Genomic DNA, 13609 nt, shown 5'->3' with positions numbered 1-13609 from the left:
ACAACTTGTACAACCATTTTGCATGTAAAGACTTATGCAATGAACTAATGCCTAAATGTTTTGGTGGACTATTCAATAGAGACCTATTACAATACATTTTGATCAACATGACATAAGCAATATATAATGTAGGAAAGAGCAGAGAAATATACATAATCTTATGCAGGAATGTACCAAAGCATTTGCAAATTGTTCAAAGAAATGAGAAACTGCTTTTTTGATGTGCACAATTTACAGAATGATGTGATGTTGAACAGGTAGTTTTGAGAATTTCAATTCTGATCTGAGAACTGTACCAAAGCGACTGAGAAAAACAGTAATAAGGAAGATGTCAAATCTATGTATTGGTTGATGTACACACATACATATATATATATATATATATATATATATATATATATATATATATATATATATATATATATATATATATATATATATTACTGCTGTGACGTCATCTCTCTCTCTATATATATATATATATTATATATATATATATTTGATATATATATATTCTACTGCTGTGACGTCATCTCTCTCTCTATATATATATACATTTTATATATATATATATATATATATATAGAGAGAGAGAGAGAAAGAGAGAGAGAGAGAAAGATAGATAGATAGATAGATAGATAGATAGATAGATAGATAGATAGATAGATAGATAGATAGATAGATAGATAGATAGATAGATAGACAGAGAGAGAGAGAGAGAGAGAGAGAGAGAGAGAGAGAGAGAGAGAGAGAGAGAGAGAGAGAGAGAGAGAGAGAGAGAGAGAGAGAGAGAGAGAGAGAGACAGAGAGACAGAGAGACAGAGAGACAGACAGACAGACAGACAGACAGACAGACAGACAGACAGATAGATAGATAGATAGATAGATAGATAGATAGATAGATAGATATAAATAGTATATAACCAATGATAATCATTCATTGTAATTATAATGAATGAATTATTAAATGAATTATATAATTAAAATATCATATCCTTATATTTAATATTGGTAAAAATAGCATTTGATTTGATTTGCTTCTCGGTTATTGAATACAACCAAGTAATGTAGTTTTTAAGTGTCAAATGTTCATATTTCATGGCTCGTCACAGATCTCTGATCTGATCTGCCGCTGTGCTTCGTCATAACCCAGGTTGTGTTCATGGAGTGAGTTGCAGGATGGAGGAAACCGAGTCACGCGTGGCCAGCTCGTAGTAATCCAATACTATCAAGACTCATGTTATGACGCATTGACAACAGATTTACATTAAAATCTCAGATAAACGGCTAAATACAAGAGAAATGACAGACAAGCGCAGAAAATGAGAAAACAATATACAAATAATTCAAGGTTTTGTTTTTATTCGAAGGCAAAAGTTTAATTAATTAAATCGGAAATCACACAAATGTGAAGAGTTGAATAGTACTTTTCATTAGAAACAAGGTACGCCTTCTGTGGTCTGCCTTCCACATCCTGAAACAGAACTCGTCATCAATCTCATGTTTTACGCTTTATGTAAAACTATTAAATGAATGGTTGAAACTGGATGGAGAAAGAGAGAAATATCATTAGTCTTACCTCTGTGAGGGTGTTTAGCTGCACAGCTCTGTCAACAGAACCATACAATTCATTTAAAGATATGACCAGAAAATACAATAATACAAATAGAATGACGTTGTTACATCATACAATCCTACAGTAATTAATGATATACAACCAGAAAATTAATATAAATTCAAGTGCTGGTTGATGAAGGGTTTTCATTTGTCATTTAGTCAAGCTTTCATCCTCAAGGCTCTTCCCGGTCTCTGAGACACCAACCTTGGGTCTGAGGAAGTCTGAAGAACGCCGTCATTCCCTGACATGCGAATATCTCCTGGAAATCTTTAATCACGTCCTCAGGTACAACTTTCTCTCTACCTGCACAAGACAAAGTGGTCATGTAAATACTGTAGAGTAAGGTTTAGAGCTCTAACATTAAACCTGAATCTAACTGAATAGAGTCAGGTTTAGAGCTGTGATATTAAACCTACAACTAACTGTAGAGTAAGGTTTAACGCTCTAACTTCAAGCCTGATCTAACTTTGTATAGTAAGGTTTAGATCCCTAAATATAAACCTCAATCTAACTGTGTATAGTAAGGTTTAGATCCCTAAATATAAACCTCAATCTAACTGTGTAGAGTAAGGTTTAGATCCCTAAATATAAACCTCAATCTAACTGTGTAGAGTACGTTTTAGAGCCCTACATTTAAACCTCAATCTAACTGTGTAGAGTAAGGTTTAGAGCCCTACATTTAAACCTCAATCTGTAGAGTAAGGTTTAGAGCCCTACATTTAAACCTCAATCTAACTGTGTAGAGTAAGGTTTAGAGCCATAACATTAAAGCTGAAGTGAACTGTGTAGAGTAAGGTTTAGAGCCCTACATTTAAACCTCAATCTAACGGTGTAGAGTAAGGTTTAGAGCCCTACATTTAAACCTCAATCTAACTGTGTAGAGGAAGGTTTAGAGCCCTACATTTAAACCTCAATCTACCTGTGTAGAGTAAGGTTTAGAGCCCTACATTTAAACCTCAATCTAACTGTGTAGAGTAAGGATTAGAGCCCTACATTTAAACCTCAATCTAACTGTGTAGAGTAAGGTTTAGAGCCCTATATTTAAACCTCAATCTAACTGTGTAGAGTAAGGTTTAGAGCCCTACATTTAAACCATAATCTAACTGTGTAGAGTAAGGTTTAGAGCCCTACATTTAAACCTCAATCTAACTGTGTAGATTAAGGTTTAGAGCCCTACATTTAAACCTCAATCTAACTGTGTAGAGTAAGGTTTAGAGCCCTACATTTAAACCTCAATCAAACTGTGTAGAGTAAGGTTTAGAGCCCTACATTTAAACCTCAATCTAAGTGTGTAGAGTAAGGTTTAGAGCCATAACATTAAAGCTGAAGTGAACTGTGTAGAGTAAGGTTTAGAGCCCTACATTTAAACCTCAATCTAACGGTGTAGAGTAAGGTTTAGAGCCCTACATTTAAACCTCAATCTAACTGTGTAGAGTAAGGTTTAGAGCCCTACATTTAAACCTCAATTTACCTGTGTAGAGTAAGGTTTAGAGCCCTACATTTAAACCTCAATCTAACTGTGTAGAGTAAGGATTAGAGCCCTACATTTAAACTCAATCTAACTGTGTAGAGTAAGGTTTAGAGCCCTATATTTAAACCTCAATCTAACTGTGTAGAGTAAGGTTTAGAGCCCTACATTTAAACCTCAATCTAACTGTGTAGAGTAAGGTTTAGAGCCCTACATTTAAACCTCAATCTAAGTGTGTAGAGTAAGGTTTAGAGCCATAACATTAAAGCTGAAGTGAACTGTGTAGAGTAAGGTTTAGAGCCCTACATTTAAACCTCAATCTAACGGTGTAGAGTAAGGTTTAGAGACCTACATTAAAACCTCAATCTAACTGTGTAGAGTAAGGTTTAGAGCCCTACATTTAAACCTCAATCTACCTGTGTAGAGTAAGGTTTAGAGCCCTACATTTAAACCTCAATCTAACTGTGTAGAGTAAGGATTAGAGCCCTACATTTAAATGTCAATCTAACTGTGTAGAGTAAGGTTTAGAGCCCTACATTTAAACCATAATCTAACTGTGTAGAGTAAGGTTTAGAGCCCTACATTTAAACCTCAATCTAACTGTGTAGATTAAGGTTTAGAACCCTACATTTAAACCTCAATCTAACTGTGTAGAGTAAGGTTTAGAGCCCTACATTTAAACCTCAATCAAACTGTGTAGAGTAAGGTTTAGAGCCCTACATTTAAACCTCAATCTAAGTGTGTAGAGTAAGGTTTAGAGCCATAACATTAAAGCTGAAGTGAACTGTGTAGAGTAAGGTTTAGAGCCCTACATTTAAACCTCAATCTAACGGTGTAGAGTAAGGTTTAGAGCCCTACATTTAAACCTCAATCTAACTGTGTAGAGTAAGGTTTAGAGCCCTACATTTAAACCTCAATTTACCTGTGTAGAGTAAGGTTTAGAGCCCTACATTTAAACCTCAATCTAACTGTGTAGAGTAAGGATTAGAGCCCTACATTTAAACTCAATCTAACTGTGTAGAGTAAGGTTTAGAGCCCTATATTTAAACCTCAATCTAACTGTGTAGAGTAAGGTTTAGAGCCCTACATTTAAACCATAATCTAACTGTGTAGAGTAAGGTTTAGAGCCCTACATTTAAACCTCAATCTAACTGTGTAGAGTAAGGTTTAGAGCCCTACATTTAAACCTCAATCAAACTGTGTAGAGTAAGGTTTAGAGCCATAATATTAAAGCTGAAGTGAACTGTATAGAGTAAGGTTTAGAGCCCTACATTTAAACCTCAATCTAACTGTGTAGAGTAAGGTTTAGAGCCCTACATTTAAACCATAATCTAGCTGTGTAGAGTAAGGTTTAGAGCCCTATATTTAAACCTCAATCTAACTGTGTAGAGTAAGGTTTAGAGCCCTACATTTAAACCATAATCTAACTGTGTAGAGTAAGGTTTAGAGCCCTACATTTAAACCTCAATCTAACTGTGTAGATTAAGGTTTAGAGCCCTACATTTAAACCTCAATCTAACTGTGTAGAGTAAGGTTTAGAGCCCTACATTTAAACCTCAATCAAACTGTGTAGAGTAAGGTTTAGAGCCCTACATTTAAACCTCAATCTAAGTGTGTAGAGTAAGGTTTAGAGCCATAACATTAAAGCTGAAGTGAACTGTGTAGAGTAAGGTTTAGAGCCCTACATTTAAACCTCAATCTAACGGTGTAGAGTAAGGTTTAGAGCCCTACATTTAAACCTCAATCTAACTGTGTAGAGTAAGGTTTAGAGCCCTACATTTAAACCTCAATTTACCTGTGTAGAGTAAGGTTTAGAGCCCTACATTTAAACCTCAATCTAACTGTGTAGAGTAAGGATTAGAGCCCTACATTTAAACTCAATCTAACTGTGTAGAGTAAGGTTTAGAGCCCTATATTTAAACCTCAATCTAACTGTGTAGAGTAAGGTTTAGAGCCCTACATTTAAACCTCAATCTAACTGTGTAGAGTAAGGTTTAGAGCCCTACATTTAAACCTCAATCTAAGTGTGTAGAGTAAGGTTTAGAGCCATAACATTAAAGCTGAAGTGAACTGTGTAGAGTAAGGTTTAGAGCCCTACATTTAAACCTCAATCTAACGGTGTAGAGTAAGGTTTAGAGACCTACATTAAAACCTCAATCTAACTGTGTAGAGTAAGGTTTAGAGCCCTACATTTAAACCTCAATCTACCTGTGTAGAGTAAGGTTTAGAGCCCTACATTTAAACCTCAATCTAACTGTGTAGAGTAAGGATTAGAGCCCTACATTTAAATGTCAATCTAACTGTGTAGAGTAAGGTTTAGAGCCCTACATTTAAACCATAATCTAACTGTGTAGAGTAAGGTTTAGAGCCCTACATTTAAACCTCAATCTAACTGTGTAGATTAAGGTTTAGAACCCTACATTTAAACCTCAATCTAACTGTGTAGAGTAAGGTTTAGAGCCCTACATTTAAACCTCAATCAAACTGTGTAGAGTAAGGTTTAGAGCCCTACATTTAAACCTCAATCTAAGTGTGTAGAGTAAGGTTTAGAGCCATAACATTAAAGCTGAAGTGAACTGTGTAGAGTAAGGTTTAGAGCCCTACATTTAAACCTCAATCTAACGGTGTAGAGTAAGGTTTAGAGCCCTACATTTAAACCTCAATCTAACTGTGTAGAGTAAGGTTTAGAGCCCTACATTTAAACCTCAATTTACCTGTGTAGAGTAAGGTTTAGAGCCCTACATTTAAACCTCAATCTAACTGTGTAGAGTAAGGATTAGAGCCCTACATTTAAACTCAATCTAACTGTGTAGAGTAAGGTTTAGAGCCCTATATTTAAACCTCAATCTAACTGTGTAGAGTAAGGTTTAGAGCCCTACATTTAAACCATAATCTAACTGTGTAGAGTAAGGTTTAGAGCCCTACATTTAAACCTCAATCTAACTGTGTAGAGTAAGGTTTAGAGCCCTACATTTAAACCTCAATCAAACTGTGTAGAGTAAGGTTTAGAGCCATAATATTAAAGCTGAAGTGAACTGTATAGAGTAAGGTTTAGAGCCCTACATTTAAACCTCAATCTAACTGTGTAGAGTAAGGTTTAGAGCCCTACATTTAAACCATAATCTAGCTGTGTAGAGTAAGGTTTAGAGCCCTACATTTAAACCTCAATCTAACTGTGTAGAGTAAGGTTTAGAGTCCTACATTTAAACCTCAATCAAACTGTGTAGAGTAAGGTTTAGAGCCCTACATTTAAACCTCAATCTAACTGTGTAGAGTAAGGTTTAGAGCCCTACATTTAAACCTCAATCTAACTGTGTAGAGTAAGGTTTAGAGCCCTATATTTAAACCTCAATCTAACTGTGTAGAGTAAGGTTTAGAGCCCTACATGTAAACCTCAATCTAACTGTGTAGAGTAAGGTTTAGAGCCCTACATTTAAACCTCAATCTAACTGTGTAGAGTAAGGTTTAGAGCCCTACATTTAAACCTCAATCAAACTGTGTAGAGTAAGGTTTAGAGCCCTACATTTAAACCTCAATCTAAGTGTGTAGAGTAAGGTTTAGAGCCATAACATTAAAGCTGAAGTGAACTGTATAGAGTAAGGTTTAGAGCCCTACATTTAAACCTCAATCTAACTGTGTAGAGTAAGGTTTAGAGCCCTACATTTAAACCTCAATCAAACTGTGTAGAGTAAGGTTTAGAGCCCTACATTTAAACCTCAATCTAACTGTGTAGAGTAAGGTTTAGAGCCCTACATTTAAACCTCAATCTAACTGTGTAGAGTAAGGTTTAGAGCCCTACTTTTAAACCTCAATCTAACTGTGTAGAGTAAGGTTTAGAGCCCTCATTTAAACCTCAATCTAACTGTGTAGAGTAAGGTTTAGAGCCCTACATTTAAACCTCAATCTAACTGTGTAGAGTAAGGTTTAGAGCCATAACATTAAATCTGAAGTGAACTGTGTAGAGTAAGGTTTAGAGCCATAACATTAAAGCTGAAGTGAACTGTGTAGAGTAAGGTTTAGAGCCATAACATTAAAGCTGAAGTGAACTGTGTAGAGTAAGGTTTAGAGCCATAACATTAAAGCTGAAGGGAACTGTGTAGAGCAAGGTTTAGAGCCATAACATTAAAGCTGAAGTGAACTGTGTAGAGTAAGGTTTAGAGCCATAACATTAAAGCTGAAGTGAACTGTGTAGAGTAAGGTTTAGAGCCATAACATTAAATCTGAAGTGAACTGTGTAGAGTAAGGTTTAGAGCCATAACATTAAAGCTTAAGTGAACTGTGTAGAGTAAGGAGCGGAGCTCTGAGACGAACCATAGAGCATGTATCTGTTGAGCGCGGCCGGAGCCGGCTCTACTTCCTGCAGGACAATGCAGTCGGAGCAGTTGTGCTGCTCTCCGGCCCGGAGGAACGTCTGGCGCTGGGGCCTTCCTACCCCCCCCCCCCCACCAAACAACACCCTCAGATGAACATCTTTATCCTGCTTGTATCATAATGGACCACGTCTGTCATATTCATATCATCATCATATCATATATTACAATGTCTCTCAAGAATTGGGTTGGGAGTGTTTGCTGTGGTTGAGTCCACATTGAACACATTTAATGGTTTTTTGGTTCCTTCGATTTAGTTTAAGAACATCTGCTATATTATATCTATCCTCTTGTCAGATAATGTTTAACATATTGTATGATGATATATATCATATTGTATTATGATGTGTAAAATAGAGTAGGATAAAACATATAGAATTGTGGGATGTGCCATGTGTTGATTTTACCTTGTAGCTGCAGGTCATCTCGGCCTGAGAGGATGTTGTAGGTCCACGAAGCTCTCTTACAGTTCTGTCCTCTAGAGGGGTTACAGGAAGTACAGTTCAGTTCACCCCTCTCCTTCCCCTCATGAAGTACAGTTCAAGTTCCCTCTTTAGATATATATATATATATATATAATATATATTTTTAGTGTGCCAATGATTATGCTGCCCCGTGCCAGTGGTAGTGAATCTAAAGTTCAATGTGTGTGCCTGTGAGTGTGTGAGGTTTTGAATAGTGTGTGTGCATGTGTGTATGAGTGTGTGTGTGTGTATGTATATATGTGTGTGTATGTGTGTGTTTGCTGTGAGTGTGTGCATATCACATGCATATGTGTGCATGTGTTTGAGTCTGTGCTCAAAATTATGTGTACTTGTGTGTATGTGTGTGTGTGTGTGTGTGTGTGTGTGTGCGTGTGTGTGTGTGTGTGTGTGTGTGTGTGTGTGTGTGTGTGTGTGCGTGTGTGTGTGTGCCTGCGTGCATGTGTGTGTGTTTGCGTACATGCGCATGTCCCCATTCAGCAGTATGGTTTGGGGGACAGCGGTTGTCTGCATGGTGAACACGCTGCTGTCCATCATCCTGAACATCTGGAGCTCATCCTCCCCCCCACTCACAGCTGCTAAGAAATACCACCTCCCAAGGTACTTCACGCACACACACACACACACACACACACACACACACACACACACACACACACACACACACACACACACACACCTTAGCCTCAGTATATTATCCAACGTGGCTCATAGGGACAACAGACGCAAGGTCCAATTCAGGTCAGGTGAAAGGTGGAACAAAAAACCGAGATATCAGGCCAAGTGAATATATCTAGCTATTATATCCAAGTTGGAAAAAAAGGTATACATATATATGTACCTATTTTTCTACAAATATCTATCTATATATATACATATATATATATATATGTGTGTGCTGTTTGGTATGGGTTGTGTGTTATGTGGAGTGTGTCAAGAGTAGTAGGCTGTTGTCTGTTTGGTGAACGTCGTGTGGTCTGTGTGTTAGGTGGAGTGTGTTGATAGTGTTCAGTTGTCCGTAACTTGTGCGCGCATTGTATGCGTGTTGTGTGTGTTGTATGTGTGTTGTGTGTGTAGTCCTACCTCCTTTGGGTTGAGGCTGTCTGCGGACAAGGCGGTGTAGTTTGGGCAGGACTGGGAGACCGCGACCCACAAACTGTAGACGTAGAGCAGGAGGGAGGCCAGTTCTGTCGGCATGGTTACACCCTAGTCCAGATACTGGAAGAACTTGAAGCCGTTTGGAGTTCTGGTGGGTAAGTGCGTCATGACCACTCGACGTTTCCCCCCAGCGTAGGAAGTTACTGATTAACCCATCACTCTGTTGGAATCCAACCACCAATCATCCGGTATTCAGTCCTTTTGTCTTGGAAGGATCAAATAATGTAACCGATTCGGGTCGGACCAATTCTATCAATCGACTAATGTAAAATCCTGATTATAATAACCTGGTAATAAAGGAAAGTAAAATGGGGCGGAGGTGGGGGTCATATCCCGACTAGCTGCTCCACGTTACACACTGAATCAATAGTCTGATGAACCCAGATCTGGTAAACACACCAGACACCCACGCTGTCATTATGGTACAGCGCTCATTATATAATCTAATCATAATTATAAACTATTACTGTTTTCAAAATATTGTAATTGAATAACGTACTTGATATCATCAGTTTAGAAGAAAACATTTTTCTTCTCCCTTTGTGAGTTCAAGTGTGTCCTGGAGGGCAAGCGTGAAGGCATCAGCACATAGTGGTTCTACAGATTTAGTATTAATGGGATCGATTATACCAATAGAAACCAATAAACTCCCCTCCAAAATGAATAAAGCATTATTTTATTTGAAGAGAACAGAGAAGGACGACAGCAAGATTTGTCATCAATTGAAGAGAAAACACTTTATTTAGGGGAGAGTCGATGTACATATATGTATATGTATGTATACATATATAAATGTATAGGCTATAGTACATAACCAATGATCATCATTCATTGACATTTTAACGAATGAAATATAAGTAATAAAATCATAACCCAGGTTTGTTCCTGGAATGAGTTGCAGGATGGAGGAAACCGTGTGTGGCCAGCTCGCACTAATCCACTTATTGACTCATGTTCTGACGCATTGACAACAGATTAACGTTAAAATCTCAGATAAAAGGCAAAATACTAGATAGATGACAGAGACAACGTGCAGAAAATAAGGCAACAATATACAAATAATTCAAGGTTTTGTTTTTATTTGAAGGCAACAGTTTAATTAATTAAATCGGAAATCACTCATGTGAGGAGGTTTCTGTCTAAAAATTTTGGTCGAAATGTACTTTTCATTAGAAACAAGGTACATCTTCTGTTGTCTGCCTTCCACATCCTGAAACAGAACTCGTCATCAATCTCATGTTTTATTCTTTGTGTAAATCTATTGAATGAATGGTTGAAACTGGATGGAAAAAGAGAACATTATGATACGTCTTACCTCTGTGAGGGTGTTTAGCTGCACAGCTCTGTCAACAGAACCATACAATTATTTAAAGATGACCAGAAAATACAATAATACAACTATAATGGAGTTGTTAAATCTTACAATCCTACGCTAATACAATGATCGACAACCAGAAAATAAATATTAGTTCAAGTGCTGACTGATGAAGGGTTTTCATTAGTCATTTAGTCAAGCTTTCATCCTCAAGGGTCTTCCCGGTCTCCGAGACACCAACCTTGGGTCTGAGGAAGTCTGAAGAACGCCGTCATTCCTTGACATGCCAATATCTCCTGGAAATCTTTAATCACGTCGTCAGGTAGGACTTTCTTTCTACCTGCACAAGAAAAACTGCTCATATAAATACTGTAGTATAATAATAAATACAGTAGTATTATTCTGTAGTATAATAATACATATTCTAGTATAATAATAAGTACTATAGAATAATAAAAACGGTAGCATAATAAGTAGGGATCGACCGATACAGATTTTTTAGGGCCGATACGATACCGATATTTTTTCATCAGCCTTAGCCGATACGCCGATACCGATATTTAGAGCCGATACTACTTTTTTATTTTATTTTATTTATTTATTTTTTTGCTCCCTCAATCATAAAGATTACACTGATAACAAATGTTACAAGCCTCAATTTAAAAAAAGGAACATTTATTGAACTTCAATATAAAAAACTATATTTAACAAATAGTAAAAACAGGTGAGGTAGAACAAGTAAAAAAAAAAAAATTGGCGAAAAAAATATCGGCGAAAATCGGCCGCGTATCGGCCGATACGATACACGTAAAAAACGCGAATATCGGCCGACCAATATATCGGTCGATCCCTAATAATAAGCCATATAGTAAAAAAAAAAGGTGGTATGATCCAACGAACCGAAGAGCGTGTATACGTCGAGCGCGGCCGGTGCAGGCTCCGTTTCCTGCACGATGATGTAGTCGGAGTCGTTGTGCTGCGCTCCACCCCAGAAGAACGTCTGACGCTGGGGCCGTCCTACCCCCCCCCCCCCAACAAAAGCCTGTGATTAACATCCTGTTTGTATCATAATGGACCATGTTTAGCATGTTCATATCATCATCATATCACACCAGCAATGGGTCTCGATCCAGTGGGGGGTGGGTCGTTGCCTGACAAAGAACTCAAAAGCCAGAAAACTCTGAGAGTGTGTGCTGTGGTTGAGTCCACATTGAACACATTGAATCGTTTTTTTGGTTCCTCAGATTTAGTTGAAAGAACACCTGCTGTTTTGTATGTATCCTATTGTCAGATCATGTTTATCATATTGTATGATGATATACAGTATATCATATAATATTATGATGTGGACCATAAAGTATGTTAAAAGTATCGAACTGTATGATTTGCCATGTGTTATGATGATATTTTACCTTCTAGCTGCACGTCATTTCTGCCTGAGAGGACTTTGTAGGTCATTGAAGATCTCATGCAGTTGTTTCCACTAAGGGGGTTACAGGAAGTACAGTTCAGTTCAGCCCTCTAGACTCTAGAGTACAGGAAGAGCAGTTCAGTTCTCCCCTCTCCTTCCCCTCATAAAGTACAGTTCATGTATCCTCTTAAGATGACAGGAAGTACTGTCCAGAGTATTCTAAAGTTCAATTTGTGTGTGTGTGCACTGTGCATACTAGTGTGTGTGTGTGTGTGTGTGTGTGTGTGTGTGTGTGTGTGTGTGTGTGTGTGTGTGTGTGTGTGTGTGTGTGTGTGTGTGTGTGTGTGTGTGTGTTTGTCTGTATGTGGATGTGTGTATGAGTGTGTGTGTGTGTGTGTGTGTGTGTGTGTGTGTGTGTGTGTGTGTGCATGCATATCTGTGTGTGCGTATGTGTGTTTGGTGGGAGTGTGTGTATCTCACACACATAGGTATGCATGTGTATATGGTCAGTGTGTCTGCACTCAAATGTTTGTGTAACTCTGTGTGTGTGTGTGTGCCTGCGTGCATGTGTGTGTGTTTGCGTACATGCGAATGTCAACGTTCAGCAGTACGGTTTGGGGGACAGCGGTTGTCTGCATGGTGTACACGCCGCTGTCCATCATTCTGAACCATTGGAGCTCCTCCTCCCTCCCACTCACAGCTGCGGAGAAATACCACCTCCCACGGTACTTCACGCACACACACACACACACACACACACACACACACACACACACACACACACACATACACACACACACACATACACAAATAGGCAGACACAAACACCCGTTAGCCTCAGTGTATTAGCCAATGTGACTCATAAGGACAACAGACACAAGGTCCAATTCAGGTCAGGTGAAAGGTGGAACTAAAACTGAGATATCAGGCCAAGTCGATATATCTAGCTATTATATCCAAGTTAGAAAAAAGGTATATAAGTATCTAGCTATATATATACGGGGACAAATATATATATATATACCTTTTTTTATATAAATATATATATGGTGTGGGTTGTTTGGTATGGGTTGTGTGTTATGTGGAGTGTGTCAAGAGTAGTAGTCTGTTGTCTGTTTGGTGTACATCGTGTGGTCTGTGTGTTAGGTGGAGTGTGTTGATAGTGTTCAGTTGTCTGTATGTTGTGCGTGCGTTGTATGCGTGTTGTGTGTGTTGTATGTTTGTTGTGTGTGTATTCCTACCTCCTCTGGGTTGAGGCTGGCTGCGGACAAGGCGGTGTAGGTTGGGCAGGGCTGGGAGACCACGACCCACATACTGTAGACGTAGAGCAGGAGCGAGGCCAGATTTTTCGGCATGGTTACACCCTGGTCCAGATACTGGAAGGACTTGAAGTCGTTTGGAGTTCTGGTGGGTAAGTGTGTCATCATGACCACTGGATGTTTCCCCCCAGCGTAGGAAGTTACTGATTAACCCATCACTCTGTTGGAATCCAACCACCAATCATCCCGTATTCAGTCCTTTTGTCTTGGAAGGATCAAATAATGTAACCGATTCGGATCGGGCTCATTGGTCATTCCATCAATCGACTTATGTAAAACCCTGATTATAATAACCTGGTAATAAAGGAAAGTAAAATGGGGCGGAGGTGGGGGTCATATCCCGACTAGCTGCTCCACGTTACACACTGAATCAATTTTTTCTCTCTTTGTGAGTTAATGTGTGACCTGGATAAAACTGATTCCTGGAAGGCAAACTGCGTGAAGGCCTCCGCACATAGTGGTTCTTCA

The 13609-nt window shown here is 38.4% G+C and overlaps 1 protein-coding gene across 3 annotated transcripts; it reads right to left on the bottom strand.

Annotated features, from left to right (window-relative positions):
- Positions 1 to 1340: 1340 nt before the first annotated feature.
- On the bottom strand, positions 1341 to 13540 carry LOC115553518 (apolipoprotein M). Of its 3 annotated transcripts, none has more exons than XM_030369840.1 (7): positions 13064 to 13288; positions 8399 to 8541; positions 7864 to 7934; positions 7398 to 7514; positions 1823 to 1921; positions 1580 to 1607; positions 1341 to 1474 (listed from the first exon to the last, which is right to left on the bottom strand). In XM_030369840.1, exons 1-6 carry the CDS (start codon positions 13247 to 13249, stop codon positions 1594 to 1596), a joined length of 630 nt encoding a protein of 209 aa, XP_030225700.1. In that variant the 5' UTR covers positions 13250 to 13288; the 3' UTR covers positions 1341 to 1474; positions 1580 to 1593. The 3 variants fall into 3 exon arrangements, with proteins under 3 accessions (XP_030225700.1, XP_030225701.1, XP_030225699.1); XM_030369841.1 differs by lacking the exon at positions 13064 to 13288 and adding an exon at positions 9022 to 9345 and having other exon boundaries at positions 1358 to 1474; XM_030369839.1 differs by lacking the exons at positions 1341 to 1474; positions 1580 to 1607; positions 1823 to 1921; ... (1 more) ...; positions 7864 to 7934; positions 8399 to 8541 and adding exons at positions 10154 to 10306; positions 10412 to 10439; positions 10653 to 10751; ... (1 more) ...; positions 11824 to 11894; positions 12408 to 12550 and having other exon boundaries at positions 13064 to 13540.
- Positions 13541 to 13609: the final 69 nt, after the last annotated feature.

Source organism: Gadus morhua, chromosome 11, assembly GCF_902167405.1.
Source record: "Gadus morhua chromosome 11, gadMor3.0, whole genome shotgun sequence".
Taxonomy (NCBI): Eukaryota; Metazoa; Chordata; class Actinopteri; order Gadiformes; family Gadidae; genus Gadus; species Gadus morhua.
This window is presented reverse-complemented; position numbering and strand designations above follow the sequence as displayed.